The following is a 15,031-nucleotide window of genomic DNA, read 5'->3' as shown; positions in this document are numbered from 1 at the left end:
GGGGTGCCCTAGGCGCGAGGGACGGCGCAGCCGCCCAGGGAAGGCCACTGGAACCTCGCAGGCGCATCCCCGCCCGAGGAAGGGACAGTCACAGTTCCCCCAGTGAATCACTTCCACCCCTTTCCCGGAATGCAGCAGGCCACGTGGGGCGGAGGGCTGGGGCTGCTGATCCTGTGGACCCACGAGGAGAGGCTGGGAGAGCTGCGGCGAGGGGACCTACGGAGAGCTCTGTGGGTCCTAGTCAAGAGATGGAGCATCCACACTACCTTGGTTTAGTCTGGTGACCTTTTCTAGCCTGGGATGGGGGAGGTGAGAGCCACTGTCCTTTTTTCCCTACCTCCTGACCAGGCTGACCCTGTCCGTGAGGCCGGAGAGGGGACCCTGGCTGAGCAAGCAGAATAAAGTCATTTCTCCCTCAGCACAACCCCTCCCTGACTATCAGCCGGGGGCCCTGGAAAAGCAGCTGTCCTCAGGTCACCGTGGGGTCAAATTGATTCTCCAGGCAGGGCACTGGCTCCAGGCTGTTAAGGAACTACTAAACTCTGAATTCCCTGGTGAAATACCCATGCAAATGAAAGGTGGGCATTTGCTAACCTGTGGAAGGCACCTCACAGTGAGTCTAGAACTATCATCTGGCCTCCTTTCTGACAAGCTCAGGAGATCTCCTCTATCCCAGGACACTCAAGTGATCAGGAAAGTCTTGGGTGCCTCACCTATCAGAAGGGGCTGGACTCTCAGGAAATCCTGGGGAGAAGGGGCTTCCTCCGCCGAGGCCTGTTTACACCCCAAGTGCCTGCCCAGCTTCTGGCATGTTGTTGAAGGTGGAGCCTGGCATGAGCTGCAGGTAGGAGCTGCGCAGACCAAGTTCCCCACGGGTCCCCACTTTCCCCAGAAAGCCAGCTTTTTTGGTGGGCTCTCCAGCTCCCCATCTAGCCCATCAGAGCAGCTGTGAGCTTTGCCAGTCAACTCTTCTCCGGGGCTCTTCTCTGCGAGTCTGGCAGCCAGTGCAGCCCGTCACAGCCTGGTGTTGTGGACGTGCAGGCCTGCGGGTGTCCTACCTGTCCCCCACATGGGAGCCTCGTCATCTTGCCTTCGTGTCCCAGCCCAGTTTCCCCCTCCCGCACCCCCCTAGGGCCTGGGAGCTGCTTTCCTGTTTCATTTTGGGCAGGAAGACTGAGGTCGTGTTGTTCTTCCCCCTGCTGCCGGCTCAGGCTGTGGGAACGGTTCCCTGAATGCTTTCCTGTTTGATACCCTGTGTGTACAGTGAAGGGAACAGGGACCGATGAGTGAGGCATGGAGCGTGTGCATGCTCCCGTGTCTCTAGCATAAGCACCCAGGTCTGGGGTGGGCATGGTGTGTCTGTGTCAAGGAGAGAGGAAAAAAGGGAGGGTAAGTAGCACTCCAAACCCTTGAACTCCATTAGGAGCAGGGCATCTGGTGGGTCTATTTTGTTTTACTGTGAACAGGCTGAGAGCTGGGAGCATCTGCTCAGCTTTTTGTCAGTGGCTCATTTTTTCATAATTTGCTCTCCATGGAGCATATTTTCAGCTATAGAGAGGGCTGTGGCACCCTAGGGACTATCCTGTGCCTTAGAGGAAGCTAGGCATGAAACTCCTAGTGAGACTGGAAACTCCCTCATTAGTGCATCAGCAAGAGAAACCTGGACTCAGGGAAGGCTACCTCCTTTCTCCCTGTCTTTGCAGTCTTCAATAAATTCTAGCAGCCCTGGGCAGACAAGGTTCTCAGACTGTCAGCGCTCTTGTCTGCTACAAAGAGGAAAAACAAGGCAAACCTCCCTCCTGCCCTGTCTCCCAAGACCTGTGCCCTGCTGGGGCTAAGAAAAGAGCGAGGCACCCTGCAACAGCAGGAGGAAGGACCCAGATGTCACCAGGGTGCAGAGGCCCCATCCCATCCTCCGACAAGAGAATGCTTTTTTTTTTTTTTTGAGATGGAGTCTCGCTCTGTCTCCCAGGCTGGAGTGCAGTGGCACCATCTCAGCTCACTGCAAGCTCTGCCTCCCGGGTTCACGCCATTCTCCTGCCTCAGCCTCCTGAGTAGCTGGGACTACAGGTACCCACCACCACACCTGGCTAGTTTTTTGTATTTTTAGTAGAGACGGGGTTTCACTGTGTTAGCCAGGATGGTCTCGATCTCTTGACCTCGTGATCCGCCCGCCTCGGCCTCCCAAAGTGCTGGGATTACAGGCGTGAGCCACCGCGCCCGGCCAAGAGAATCCTTTTGAGTATGAGAAAAACAGGCAGAACTAGGGAGCCCCATAAGCTTTTTCAAGCTTGAAGAGAGGAAGGAAGAAGTGATTCAGGTCAGGAGGAACATGCCTCAAGGAATAGTGAGGGCATAAAGAGGGAAGGAGGTGCTGTGCCAACTCAAAGTCAGCTGGCAGGGAAGGCTGGCTGAGGCTGGGGACTAGATGGGTGAGGCTCAGCTCCTCAAGGAATGGAAGACGACAAGGGCCTGGGGTACGACATGCCAAATCCAAGTGTCTGCAGAGGTCCCAGGGGTTCTGGCGGGGCACAAGGTAGCAGTAGAGGAAGGGAGCTGAGTTTTTTGGGTGAGAGGGCAGGGGTGCCATCACAAAGACAGGACCCAATAAGTAATAAACTCCTGTACACATCTGTTTCATATTATAAATACACATTATATACAAAATAATGTTATAAAATGTAGAAAGGTCAGTGCTTCTGATTCTTAAATTATTGAAATACTAGACTCCAAAATAAACTACAAAAAAAAAAAAACAAAATAAAAACTCATATTATTGATTTCTGAAGACCAGCTTTGAGGGTGGTCTGGGGCAGTAGTGGACCAGAGCCCAGGCTCGAGGTCATGGAGATGGGCTTGAGGGAGGAAAGGGCCCAGGCGGTCGCAGCACCTGATTTCCCCCTCAATGGAGTTTCCAACATACTGCCCTGAGTGCCCCAGTTAGGCCTGGCACCCTTGGCTGGTGGGAGGGGCAGGCCCTCTGCCTGTCTGCTTACAGGAGCCCAGGGCCAGAGGGTGATAGAAGCCGGGTAGATCGACATTCTTGCCCAAAGGACCTAGACCAGAGAGCCAGGCCCGCATATGGTAGTTGGAGGCGTGGGGCAAAAAGTACTCCCCTCCCTCAAGCACTCACCTCACCTGCAGGGCAAACCCTGCCAAGAGACGCACCCAGTGGTTTTCCAGCCCACAGGAGGCCCTGCCCTCACTGGCCCCCTCTCTCCTTTCTGATTTGGGCCCAGCTGTCGCCATGGAGCCTGGGCCAAAGGCACTTTTGGAAACACAGATGCCAGCGGAGGCCACAGCAGCTCCAGGACCCGCGGGGCTACTGCCACTCTCTCTGGAAAACAGGCCGGAGCCCCAGAGGGAGCCCCCTGAAGGCCACTGCTGGCAGGGCAGGTCCCAGTGGCATCTCTCCTCTCCTCTGTTCCCCTGGCTGGTGCAGCTGCCAATCTGATGCCAGACAGACACCCAAAGGTGTAGAAGGGTATTGCATCTCTTGGCAAGTTCACAGTCTGTCCGGTTCCTGCCATTCCCTCCTCCTCCTGAGAGCAGCACGTTGCATATGAAAAACGTCCCATCCAGGATGCAATGTAAACAATGCAGAAGGAAGGTCCAGCCGCGGGGCTGAGCAGGGATATCCAGGTGGGCTCCTGTCTTATACCTGGGAGCAAGCAGAAGGCAGGGAAACAGGTTACCCTGGGCATGCTCACTCCCTCTCGGCCCTCCCTGGGCCTCCCTGGGAGAAGCCGATGGGGCAGGCCGGGGGCCAAGTGCAGGTGGGGCAGTTCTCCCCAGTCTTCAGCCCAACACACACACGGGCTTGGGAGCTTGTGCTCATGAGGTCAATAGAGGAAGCCAATGGGAAGGGGCAGGAGGAGCACAAGGGGTGAGGGGCTCCCTCACCCATCAGAGGCTGGCAAGCAGTGCCATATGGCTGCCCAGCCCAGCACCAATACAGCAGGAAAGGACCAGACCAGGCTTGCCACCATGGTTTCTGTTTCATGCCCTTTGTGGCAATGAGGCCAGTAGGGACCCAAGGTAGCGAGACCAGCAGGGACCAAATGGATCAGGGATCCACTGAACTTGGCCTGCCAAGGCAGGGTTCCAACCTACCCTTCAGGAAGGGCCCATGGGTCAAGAGGGACCAGGCCACTTTCCCACCCACAAAGGCCAGGAGGGAAGGCGAGCCCAGCACTCACCTCCGTGGCAATGACACATTCGTTCCTCTCCTCTGATATCAAACACACAGACTGGTACATGGAGTCCCTGGGGGAGCATATCGCTGATATCCGACACTCTGGCTTTTCACTGAGGGAACATAAGACAGGTGTGTGAGGGCAGGACGGGGAGAGGCTCATGGGGAGGGAGGACCCTGAAGAGCCAAAGGGCACCTGCGGGCTGGTTCTTCGGGAAGACACAGGGGCTGGAAGTGCCCAATGCTGGGCTGCTGCAGGGGGGGGCGGGGCAGGGACACTTAGGAACAGGCCCCTAAGAGAGCCACAGGCCTCCCAACCTCACCAGAAGGGTCCGACCCCTGGAAAAAGCCAATGTTGCCACTAGAGGCAAGCCACACTATGGAAAGATGGAAGTCACAAGAGACACCCTGGGGACACTTGACATGTGTGAATGAACAAATGAATGAATGGGAGGGAAGGACAAAGGACCCCTGGCAGAAATCCTACTGGAGGATCTTCCTGTCAGTAACAAAACCCCAGCCACTTAACTGCTTCCCGCCTGGCCTCGGAGGGGCCCAGGCAGAACCATGTCAGGCCGGTGGCCAGGCCCTGGGCTTCCAGGTGCCACTCACCTGTGTAACCGCAGTGGTGCCTTCTCCCCTAAGCTCTTGTCACTGTGGGGAAACTTTCCTGGCATGGTCCCCCGCCCCAGGGGTCCTGGGGCCAGATTATAGTCCAATGTGTGGTTTTGCTGTTTGCCACAGTTGGACTTGTCCAGGCCACAGTCCACTTCCAGCTCCTTCTTCTGGTTTGTGTTTTTAAGCTGGGCGGCAGGAATCAGGTTGTCCTTCTGGAAGTCCGACAAGTTGTTCATGGCCTCCCTGCTGCCGTCGTCTGGCCGTCGAAGCCGCAGCTGCCGCACAGCCACTGCCACCATGCCCAGCAGCACCAGCAGCACCGCCAGCCCCACGCCCAGGGAGACGGCCACCCAGGGGAAGCTGGGCGGCAAGCCCACGGGGAACTCGCAGCGGCTGCCCACAAAGCCATAAGGGCAGTTGCACACAAAAGTGTCTGTGGAGAGGTCAGTGTAGCAGGTGGCCCTGTTGAAGCAGGGACTGGAGGCACAGGCATCGATGGATGTCCGCACCTCACAGCGCCGGCCAGAGAAGCCGGCAGGGCAGGTGCACATAAGCCCATTCTCCAGGTCATGGCAAGTGCCACCATGGGCGCAAGGGTTACGGGCACAGTCACTGACGTGGCGTTCACAGTAGGTGCCCGTGAATCCAGGACGGCAGCGGCACATGCGGCTTGGACCTCGGTTTAAGCACTGTCCCCCTGTGAGGATGCAAGAGACACAAGTCAGTGATAGCCTGGGAGCCCCCTGGGGCATGGGGTAGGAGCCCCATTCCAGGAACATGCTTGGGCCCTTCTACCTCCACGTGCAGAGCCCACTACAAAGAGAACTGCACAGAGTCGGGAGACCTGGAGCTTAGCATGACCCTGATTCTCTAGGCCTCAGTGGGCTCATGTATTAAAATGACTAGCATCTTACAGAACTTTAACGTAGACTCAGACAGATAGGCTTGAGTTTGGACCTCAGCTGTCTCTCTGGCCTGAGATCTGGCGCTTGCTGCTTAACCGTGTCCCTAAGCCTCAGTTTCCCCATTTGTTAGATTGGAGTAGAATGCTAGCCCCTTCATAGGATACCTAGGAAGGTGCATGAAGTCAAGAGCCCATGCTTGGTATATAGTTAATGCTCAGATAAGTACAATCGTGATTGTTTTACTTCATCTTCACAACCACATGAAGGACAGAGGACAGGTGTTATAGTTTCCATTCAGTGATGAAGAACCGGCAATGCCAGAGGCTTCCGTGAGAGAGCAGACTCCCTCTCAGCCTTTCCCACCCCTCTCCAGCTCCTAAGCGCTGCCTGCCTGCCTGCCTCACAGAGAGTCACCTGGGAGCCAGATAGACAAGGATTACCAACAGGCTTTGTGCCTCAGAAGGTGCGAACATTCAAGATGCCTCATGCTACCTCATGCTCTACCTGGGCACGGGGCAAGATGAGGCCTCCAGGAGCAGGGCTCTGACTGAATCACTGCCTCCTTTGAGGAGAAACACGGAGCCTCCAACATCCCTCTCTCCAGCTCAGGACTTCCTGGGGAGGGTCAGAGGCCACCCCAGCCAGGACAGCATTCTGACATGGGAATAGGAATGGAAGCTGTGCAGGGTGCACACCACCCCTGCTCCTAAGGCCTGCATGCTACTAACCAGCTCCGCTTCCACAGGCCTCCCAGCTGATCAAGCAAGCTCTTCGCCCTCCGGAGCAGATGGGGGGCCAGAGTGGCAGACAATGCCTCGCTCCTCTCCTGACCCTCCCTCACCAGAAGTCTCTCTCAGCCCCAGTACCAGTCCACCAGGTTAGAAGGGCAGCAGGACATACCGTTGGCACACGGGTTGCTGGTGCATCTGTCCACTTTCTTCTCGCAGTTGGAGCCGGTGAAGTTGGGGGGGCATTCACAAGCATAGCTGGCCCCCTGGTTGCGCTCCCGGCAGGAGCCCCCATTGAAGCAGGGGGAGTCGGCGCAGCTCAAGGTACTATGTTCACAATGCAGGCCATAGTAGCCTGGGGGACACAGGCAGTGGTAGCCATCCTCCTGGTCCTGGAGAGATACCATAAAGGAGCCAAAGTCAGAGCCTGGGGGGCAGGGATGCACGACTGAAGGCTGGGCTCCACCTGCCCACAGTGCCTGTCCATGGCTGTACATCCACTGGCTGCCTCGGTTAAGGATGCCCAGACACCACCTGACACCTCTGTCTTCCTGAGCTGGTCTGGGCCTCACCTTACAGCTGCCTCCATTGCGACAGGGGTTGCTGTCACACTCGCTGAGCTCCAGCTCACAGTCCACACCAGTGTAGCCTGGGCGACAGGTGCAGGTGTAGCTTCGCTGCCCACTGTTGGAGCATGTTGCCCCATTCTTGCACGGGGAGTGGTGGGTGCAGTAGTTGAGATCTGCAGAAACAGGAACCAAGCAGGTGAGCAGGGCCAGGGAAGGCACTCACCTCTAGGCTCCTTACAGCCCATGTTTGGCTCAAAGACGCCTCAACTCAAAGTCTCCCAGGCCCAAACATCCTTCCTCCACTACTGATAAAATCTTTTTTTTTTTTTTAACAGAGTCTCGCTCTGTCACCCAGGCTGGAGTGTAGTGATGTGATATAGGCTCACTACAACCTTCGCCTTCCGGGTTCAAGCAATTCTCATGCCTCAACCTCCCAAGTAGCTGGGATTACAGGCATGCGCCACTGTGCCCGATTAATATTGGTATTTTTACGGGGTTTCATCAGGATGGCCAGGCTGGTCTCGAACTCCTGACTTCAAGTGATCCACCCGCCTCGACCTCCCAAAGTGCTGGGATTACAGGCCATCGCACCCGGTCTAAAATCGTGTTTCTTAAAGCACCTTGAATCATATATGACCAGTGCAGTCAACCAAAAGTGAAACAACACAACTGGAACTGGAAGACGTCCGCCCTGCCAGGGAAACTCACAAACTGCCAACCCAAGTAGGAGGAAGATAAGGAAGAAGAGCGGAGGGCAAGGCCACATGTTGGGGAGGAAGTCAGAAAAGGCGTCATGGAGGAGGGGCAGCTGAGATAAGCCTGGAAGTAGGGATAAAATTTCAACAGGTAGAAATGGTAGAGGAGTGATGTGAGCCACCATAGGCAGTGATCGGGCACTTTTTAAATGAAGAGGTGTTACAAGGGCATTTTGAAATATAAGTATTTGGTTTTTTATTTGGGAAGGACAGGGAGGGAGAACCAGACAGAGTAAATATAGGGCCTGCAAGTGCTGTGTTTGCATACAATGAGTATATGACTGTGTCACCTGGGAGCAAATACGGTGGAGAGGGAAGGGAATGAGCAGGAACCAGATGCGTGAGTGTTGGGGCGGGGATGGTAGTAAAGGGACAGACACACACACACACAGAACACAGGGACTGAATCTCAAGACCCTTGTTGACAGTAAGTCAGGGCCTAGGCAGTTTATTTCCATCCTGGCAAGCCCTCCGCCCCCTACCCAGGGCTGCGCTGGTGTCTCTGGGCAGCAGGTGCACCCATTTGATCCTGAAAATGGGAGGCACAGGCTGCAGCTGGCTAGCGGGATGCAAGAAAAAAGGCTTCCTCCTCCCCTAAGGTTGAGACTGAAAGGCCCCTGTATAGCCAGAGAGTGACTACCCCTAAACACCAGGTAGAGACTGCATGGGTTCAGGCAGGTGGTAACTAGGTAAGAGCAGGGGAGGCCGTTTGTGCCCACACCAAAAAGTCGGTTAGATGCCACTCCGCCCAGAGGCCCAGCTCACCCACAGCCTCAGGTGGCCGGTGGGCACACCCCACCAGACAGCTGTTTAGGGGAGAGCTGCTCAAACAGCCCTGGAAGGTAAGCAAACACTCAGGGGGTTAATAGGTAACTACGGGGTAGAAAGAGGAACTGAAACTGGCATCCCTCTCTCTTTGGCCTTGCTAGGATTTATGAGTGCAACCTCCAGGCTGCCGACCTTGTCATCCTCCTGGGTTCTTCAGTCACCCTGGCTCCACCACCCCCTGCCTCCGCACCTGGAGAAGGACCCACTGCCTCATTCTAGGCAAGTTGTAAAGATCCTTAAAAGACCCTAGATCCTTGGAAGATCATGGGAAAGCCAAGTCTGCAGTCACCAAGTAAGAAGGATCCAGGCAACAAATCGGATTTGCACCCCCCAGCTCCATCTCTCCCACCCACTCTGCATCCTCTCTTCACCCTGACTCACCTTGGTCACAAAACAGGCCTCCCCAGCCCTCATCACAAGTACATTGCCAGGGAGTGCTGCAGGTGCCGTGGCGACAGCCATTGTGGGGGATGCATTCGTTACACAGCCGGCCCTGCCAGCCTGGGCGGCAGCTGGGGAACAAGAGAGAGGCAGAGTGAGGTGAGACGCCTTGGCCAAGGGAGGGCTCCCACTCACCACGTCCTGTCCCCTACTCACAGGCACTCTGCTGGCTTGCTGCAGTAGCCATTCTGTTCATGACAGCCCGAAAGACAGATAGCTAAGGGAAGAACACAGAGCTGGGTGAGGCTGGGATGCCAAGGACTCTTAAGCTCCATTCTCCCCTGCTGGCCCTGGGGGTCCCCTAGCTCTCCTGGGCCCACTTCCTATTCCTGGCCTCCCAGAGGAGTCCTGGGTATCTTAAAGTGAAATGACGGCACAGGGAAGGAGAAGTCAAGTTGGATGGAATGTCATCATGGGCTTCTTGTGGGCTCTGGCATGATGGGAGGAGCACTGGGAAGAGAGAGGAGGTCTGAGGCCCAGCCCACCCTCAGCATCCCTAGCTGTCCCTGGTGTCCCTAGGTGTCCCTGAGGCCCAGCTAGTAGGAGGCCCAGACCCACTCTTCAAAGGAGACAAGCCGTGACCAAGAAGCTTCACTGTGTTTGCTCAGGGGACCCTCCCCTTCCACACAGGTGGGAGCTTGGCTGCTTACGCTGTTGGCAGTACTCCCCAGTCCAACCGGGCAGGCAGGACAAGTTGCCATCTGGCTGGCACACATAGTGGCCGAAGTGGTCATTGCGCTTCTTGCACAGGCGGGAGCAGTTGTCTCCATAGTAGTTGTCACTGCAGATGACCCGGTAAGAGTAGCGCAGCCTTGTGAGGGTGCTGGTTTGCTCATCCAATAACCAGTTCTGACCCACAGCTAGGGAGCCCTGGATGGCGATCTTGCTGATGAGTGCATCTGGTGGCAAGGCCTCTGAGGGGGCAGAGGGTCGGGTCAGGGAAGGGTCGCTAGTCCCCAGGGGTGCCAGTGACGGCCGGCCAATGTCCTTCTTGGCTGTGATGATGGTGATCAGCCAACAAATCAGCCCAGTTATCCAGATGACCCCCACCTGCCAGCAAGAACAGGCCAGAGAGACCCAAAGCCCTGCTCCGTAGCTGCCCTATGTGTGTGCATGTGCAGGGGGCCTGATAGTATTCAAAAAGGGGACAATAGAAGGATGTTAAGATATCCCAGGGTCTTGAAGGCAGATAGGGAGGGGAAAGAGGAAAAGAGGTCAAAATGGAAAAAAGAAAAAAAGAAAGAAAAGCTCCCCAGGCTAGGGAGGACCCTGGGAGCAGGGGGTCCTTTGGTGCCCATTCAGGGGTTCTGCCTCCAGAGGTGGGTAATGGTTTTCTTTTTTCCTTTTCAAAGTGAGAATTGTTGTGCTGCTGAAATATCCTTTTCCTCTGTGTCAGAACAACATCCCAAAGCCATTATTCCCTTTCCAAAGGAGCGGAATTCGCGAAAGGTGTAAAATACAGGAAGGGGCCCGTCAGCGGCGCTGGCAGCTTCAGCCTTTCTCACCGCCGTACTCCCCGCGTTCCCACGCCAAAAATAACCCGCAGGAAACGCAATTGTGCTCTGAGTCCAGGCAGCGAGCGGAATCCGAGCGTCCAGCGCGGGGCGCAGCTCCAGGCCCAGCTAAGTAAGCGTCCTGCCTCCCACCCCCAAGCCCGCACTTCCCCCGCCTAAAACAGGTTAACTCTTTCGGCGCTGCGCCGTGTCGCCCCCGTGTGGTGGCGGAGCGAGCTACTCACCTGGCCGCAGGTCGTCTCCTGGTGCGTGCCAAGCTTCGATGATGAGTGAGAAGGTACCCTGGGAAAGGGGGTGGGGGAACGGAGAGATGGCGAGATGAGCAAGCCGGGAGAGGTGGGGGTGCCTTGCGGCAGCCTGTCTAATTAATCTAATTGCAGGATTCAGTTACTGCGCCCGGGTCAACATAACTGGGCTGCGCACAGTGTAGCGCTTGAGCAGGGAAGGCGAGAGGAGAACCCCCGGTAGAGAGAGGGTTGAGGGATGGGAGAGTGTGTAAGCGAGAGCCACTGAAGGAGCGGGTGGTAGGGTATCGCACCAGAGTGTTAGGTAATGAAAGTCGTGTCCCAAGAGCTGGGGAAGGGAGGACATAAACTGGGAAGAGGCAGACTGGTGACAGCCTTCTCTGGGATCAGGTCCCAAGAGAGAGTCGGAAAGAAAGAGCCAGGAGAGAATGCATCCTGGGCTTTTTGCGGGTGGGGGCGGGTGTGCAAGGAAATCTGGGGAGGGGGCTTTGGTCCCAGGGCGACTCCTCTCTCGGCTTCTGCGACCTCCCAATGCGCCCAGGCTGTGCTCACCGGCCAGGTGAAATTGAAGGGCAGTTGGAGAGGGTTGCGTCCCCCGCCGCTACTGTCGTCCCGGACGGCGAAGGAGTTGGTGCCCAATACCGGCGTGGAGACGCTCCCAAAGGTGCAGGGTCCGGGCGAGACGATCGCCTGGAAGTGCTTAAGGCAGACGCGGAAGAAAGTCCGGCAGCCGGGCTCGCAAGGCCGCCCACTGGCCAGTACGCCGCGCTCGTTGACGAACTCCTGCAGCTGCAGCTGGAAGACGCCGGAGCCGGCCGCGCGCTATTGCACAGGGACCGAGGGAAGGAAGGAGGGGACTGGTCAGCTCAGCTGGTGCCCGGGGCTCAGGCCCAGAGCGCGGCAGAGGGGACGGAGAGGGCGCGGGACGTGTTACCTGCTGCCAAAGTGCCACCAGCAGCAGTAGCGCCCAGCCAGAGGCGCTCCAGGACGCTGCCGCCATCCCCTGGGGCGTCGCTCTCTCCACCCGTGGGCCCTGAATCTGGCTGTGTTCGCGACGCCGCTTTCCCGCGCGTCCGCCAGCCGGCGGGGTCCCTGAAAAGAGGCGCTCCTCTCGGTACGCTGCTCCCCTTTGGCCTTCTCGCTAGCTCCGCTGCAGCTGCCGCGGTAGGTAATCCAGGTGACTGCGACTGGGCGGCGACCGCGCAGAGGACGTGTCTTCCGTCTAATCCTGGGGTTGCAAGCGGGCTAGAGCCGGGGTACGCTGCACCAAGGCGGCTGGGGCTGCGGCTCTTGGCCTCGTGTTCCCGGCCTGCGCGCAGCGCCGCTACTGAAACCTGCGCGCTGGGAGCCTTCTTTATATATATTGGCTCCTCTCCTCGCCGCCTGTCACTCAGACTCATGGTCATTCTCCCCTCCCCTCCCGGCCTCTAGCAGCTACAGTCCCAGCGCCGCCCGGAGGGGGCCTCCGCCCCCGCCGCTCCCCCCTCCCCGCCAGCCAGTCGGGCGCAGGTTCCCGCCCCTCCGTGCAGCTCGCAACCTCTAGGTTCTCCAGCTCTGCGCGTGCCGAGGTGACCAGTCCTCCGTGATGGCGGGGTTAAGGGCTGAGACCCTTGCCTCCGGAGGATAGAGGGGTTGGCCGGTAATGGGGCAGGAGGTGAGCGGGTGGTTCGGGGATGGTCTTGGGGGCGGAGACACTAGGTAGTCGCTGTAGGCTGTGCGTCCGCAGCAGGCACTAGTTACCTAGTGTTCTAAAGCAGGTAAAAAGAACTTAAACCTGGAATGCGAAAACCGGCGCTAGAGAAATCCGATCTCGTTTTCCTTCCTGGACCTTCGGGAGCCCTTGTCTAATCGGCCCCCAACCTATGAGTGCCCACCCCACCACGCGTCCCCAGCGCAGCAGGGAAGCCAGCAGAAGCGTTAACCTCTCCGTGGCCACTCTGAGCAAGGCTAGGGGCTAAGGGTCTAAGGCTCCGGGCCCTTTCTGTGCACCTGTTGGGCGTCTCCCTCTCTAGCTGCGGGGGCGTGCCCAGCGCGTGCCTTCTCCCTTCTGCCCCCTGCCAGGGCTTGGCGCGTGCCAGAGACCCAGACGCGTGGTCCCTGAGGTGGGGGAGGGCGGGGCGTGGCCCCGGAGGTAGGAGGGGGGCGCGTCCTCAGCTGTATGGTAATGAGGTTCTGGCCCCGCCTCTAGCGCGTCCCCTCACCTGGGTCCGGCTTCAGTTCCTGCGCCCACTGCCTCCCCCCACCCCAGCAGCCCCAACCCCCCGGCCGCGCCCTGTCGCTCCGCTGGGGCAAGAAGGAACTCTCCTGACGCCAGAGTTGGCTCAGGCCACTGGAGAATCAAGGTGAGGGACTAAGGCTGGGTCGGCCCGGGTCCTCGCCTCATAAGGCGGGATGTGGGTTGGAACTGGAGGTGTGCGGAGTTGTTTGAGTTTCAGGTGGCTTCACAAGTCTCGCCCGCGAGGGTCCCCCGGGTGGCCCCACTCCTCCAAGCGGCAGCAGCGCAGCTGCTTTCTCGGAACCCGGCGTGATCCCCGGAGGCCGCAGACCTGGGAGGGCCGGCTTCTCCCAGTCTCGGGGGTGCAGGGGAGCTCTCTCTTTGCGACGCTGAGGACGGCGGGGGCCCTGTGTCTTCAGCTGTCAGCCCGCCCTCGAGGTGATGGCTGTAGTCGGGCGATAAGATCAGCGCGGGGGGGGTGGGGAGAGCCGGGACGCGGCGCGAACCCGGGGGAGGCGGTAAGGGTGGGGGAGCGGCGAGGAGCCCAACAGCTGCCAATGCCGAGCATGGTCTGATTTTTTTTTTTGACTTGGGTGGTGGTAGTGGAGGACTCGGGGGCGGGTGTTGGGGGGGAAGGATGAGAAACAAGAGGTTGGGAGCGTGGGTTGGGGGAGGGGCGAGGTGAGGAGACGGGCTCCGGGGTCCCCCACGCACGGCCACCCCTCCCAGTCACCATCTGGCGCGAGCGGGTTGGCGTGGGGAACCGAGGTGGGGCGGGGCGGCAGATGGGCCCAGGCTGCGCTCGGGAGTTAATGTAGGTTATGGGCAGGCGGAGTCCCAGGCCCGAGGGAGGGGGAGTCCGGGGCGTGCCTCCCGGCGATCCTGGCAAGTGGGCTCCCAGATCTTCTCTCCGCCTATACCCTCTGGATCCCTGGACTTGCCTCTCTAAGATGCCAGCAGGTGCTGCTTGCTCTCCTCCAAGCTGGCATCTAGCCTTACCTAGCCCTGTCCTCTCTCAACTCCAAATCCTGGCCCAGGAGTTAATAAAAACGCCCTCCTTTTCTGGCGCTGGCCCTGCTTACCTGAACCTCAAGGGAGACTTCTAGTCCCACAGAAGGCATCTCTCCCAATACTGGAAAATCTGGAACACTCTCTTCCCTCATACACGCCCAGACTAATGTGCCCAAATGTACTTTGCAAATTATCAAGGACCTAACAAAAGTTGGGATTATCATCTTCAGAGAGGCGGAACCCAGGGGATCCCAGAGATCTAGAAAGGCTCTGACCAGAAGAGGAAAGGGTTAAATTCTCAGCATCAAAAGACATTCATGAAACACCTATTTGCGGAGGCGCTGTCCCAGAAGCTCATTCCTGGGCTAGAGCACTGCCACCCTCGGCCCTGGGTAACTACGAGCGCTCCCACACGCTGCGGTCGAGCTTTGCCCACATTTGCTGAGCAGGAGAGGGTCACGCTGCGGGTGGGAAGCCCAATGCGAAGGCCGCAAGTGTTTCTCTCCGCCCCGCAGCTGGGGCTGCTTTTCTCTTCTTCTCCCACTCGGGACTTTCGGACTTGCGGGCGGAAGAACGCTACACGCGTCATCCTGGGGGCACACTGGAGCAGGAGGCTGAGAGGCGATGGGAGGCCACGGATGACCGTGGGGCTGGACCTCCGTCGAAGTCGGCTGCCCCCGCCCCTGACGCAGACCCTCCACAACACCGTGGAGAGGGTGCACAGATAGACCCAGAGTCCGAACGACCACTGACCCTCCGCAGGCCCAGAGTTCCTCAATCCGACCGCACCCTCAACACTCCCCAACGTCGGAAGCGGGTGCAGGGTCCAGGCCTGGCTTCACGAAAAGCCCACCGCCTCTGCCCCTAGAGGCCTTCTGCTTCTGCGGTCCCCCTACGCTTAGCCATTGCGCACAGTCCCCCAGCCGGAAGAACCGGCACTGAGGACCGGGAAACGCCAAGGTCGCCTTCCAGCCGTGTCCCCAAGCTGACCCCGGGTTATTGGGGTT

At 58.2% G+C, this 15,031-nt stretch overlaps 1 protein-coding gene across 1 annotated transcript; it reads right to left on the bottom strand.

Annotated features, from left to right (window-relative positions):
• Nucleotides 1–2,633: 2,633 nt before the first annotated feature.
• DLL4 (delta-like 4 (Drosophila)) lies at nucleotides 2,634–12,134 on the bottom strand. Its single transcript, XM_011956661.1, has 11 exons — nucleotides 11,733–12,134; nucleotides 11,351–11,620; nucleotides 10,778–10,835; nucleotides 9,690–9,953; nucleotides 9,196–9,256; nucleotides 8,980–9,110; nucleotides 7,019–7,188; nucleotides 6,619–6,838; nucleotides 4,808–5,510; nucleotides 4,200–4,308; nucleotides 2,634–3,661 (listed from the first exon to the last, which is right to left on the bottom strand). The coding sequence occupies exons 1-11, from the start codon at nucleotides 11,796–11,798 to the stop codon at nucleotides 3,656–3,658; spliced, it is 2,058 nt and encodes a 685-aa protein (XP_011812051.1). The 5' UTR covers nucleotides 11,799–12,134; the 3' UTR covers nucleotides 2,634–3,655.
• Nucleotides 12,135–15,031: the final 2,897 nt, after the last annotated feature.

This window comes from Colobus angolensis, unplaced genomic scaffold (genome assembly GCF_000951035.1).
Source record: "Colobus angolensis palliatus isolate OR3802 unplaced genomic scaffold, Cang.pa_1.0 Scaffold420, whole genome shotgun sequence".
Lineage (NCBI taxonomy): Eukaryota > Metazoa > Chordata > Mammalia > Primates > Cercopithecidae > Colobus > Colobus angolensis.
Note: the sequence above shows the minus strand (reverse complement) of the source record. Positions and strands in the feature narration are given on the sequence as shown.

What these genes read in the sequence shown, in the direction of transcription:
- DLL4 (XM_011956661.1), bottom strand. Translation starts at nt 11,798, where the DNA reads ATGGCGGCAGCGTCCTGGAGCGCCTCTGGCTGGGCGCTACTGCTGCTG. An exon ending in CCTTCAATTTCACCTGGCCG is followed by an intron (nt 10,836 to 11,350) that starts GTGAGCACAGCC and finishes CCCCTTTCCCAG; the next exon opens with GGTACCTTCTCACTCATCAT. An exon ending in AGGAGACGACCTGCGGCCAG is followed by an intron (nt 9,954 to 10,777) that starts GTGAGTAGCTCG and finishes CTGCCCCCTCAG; the next exon opens with AGGCCTTGCCACCAGATGCA.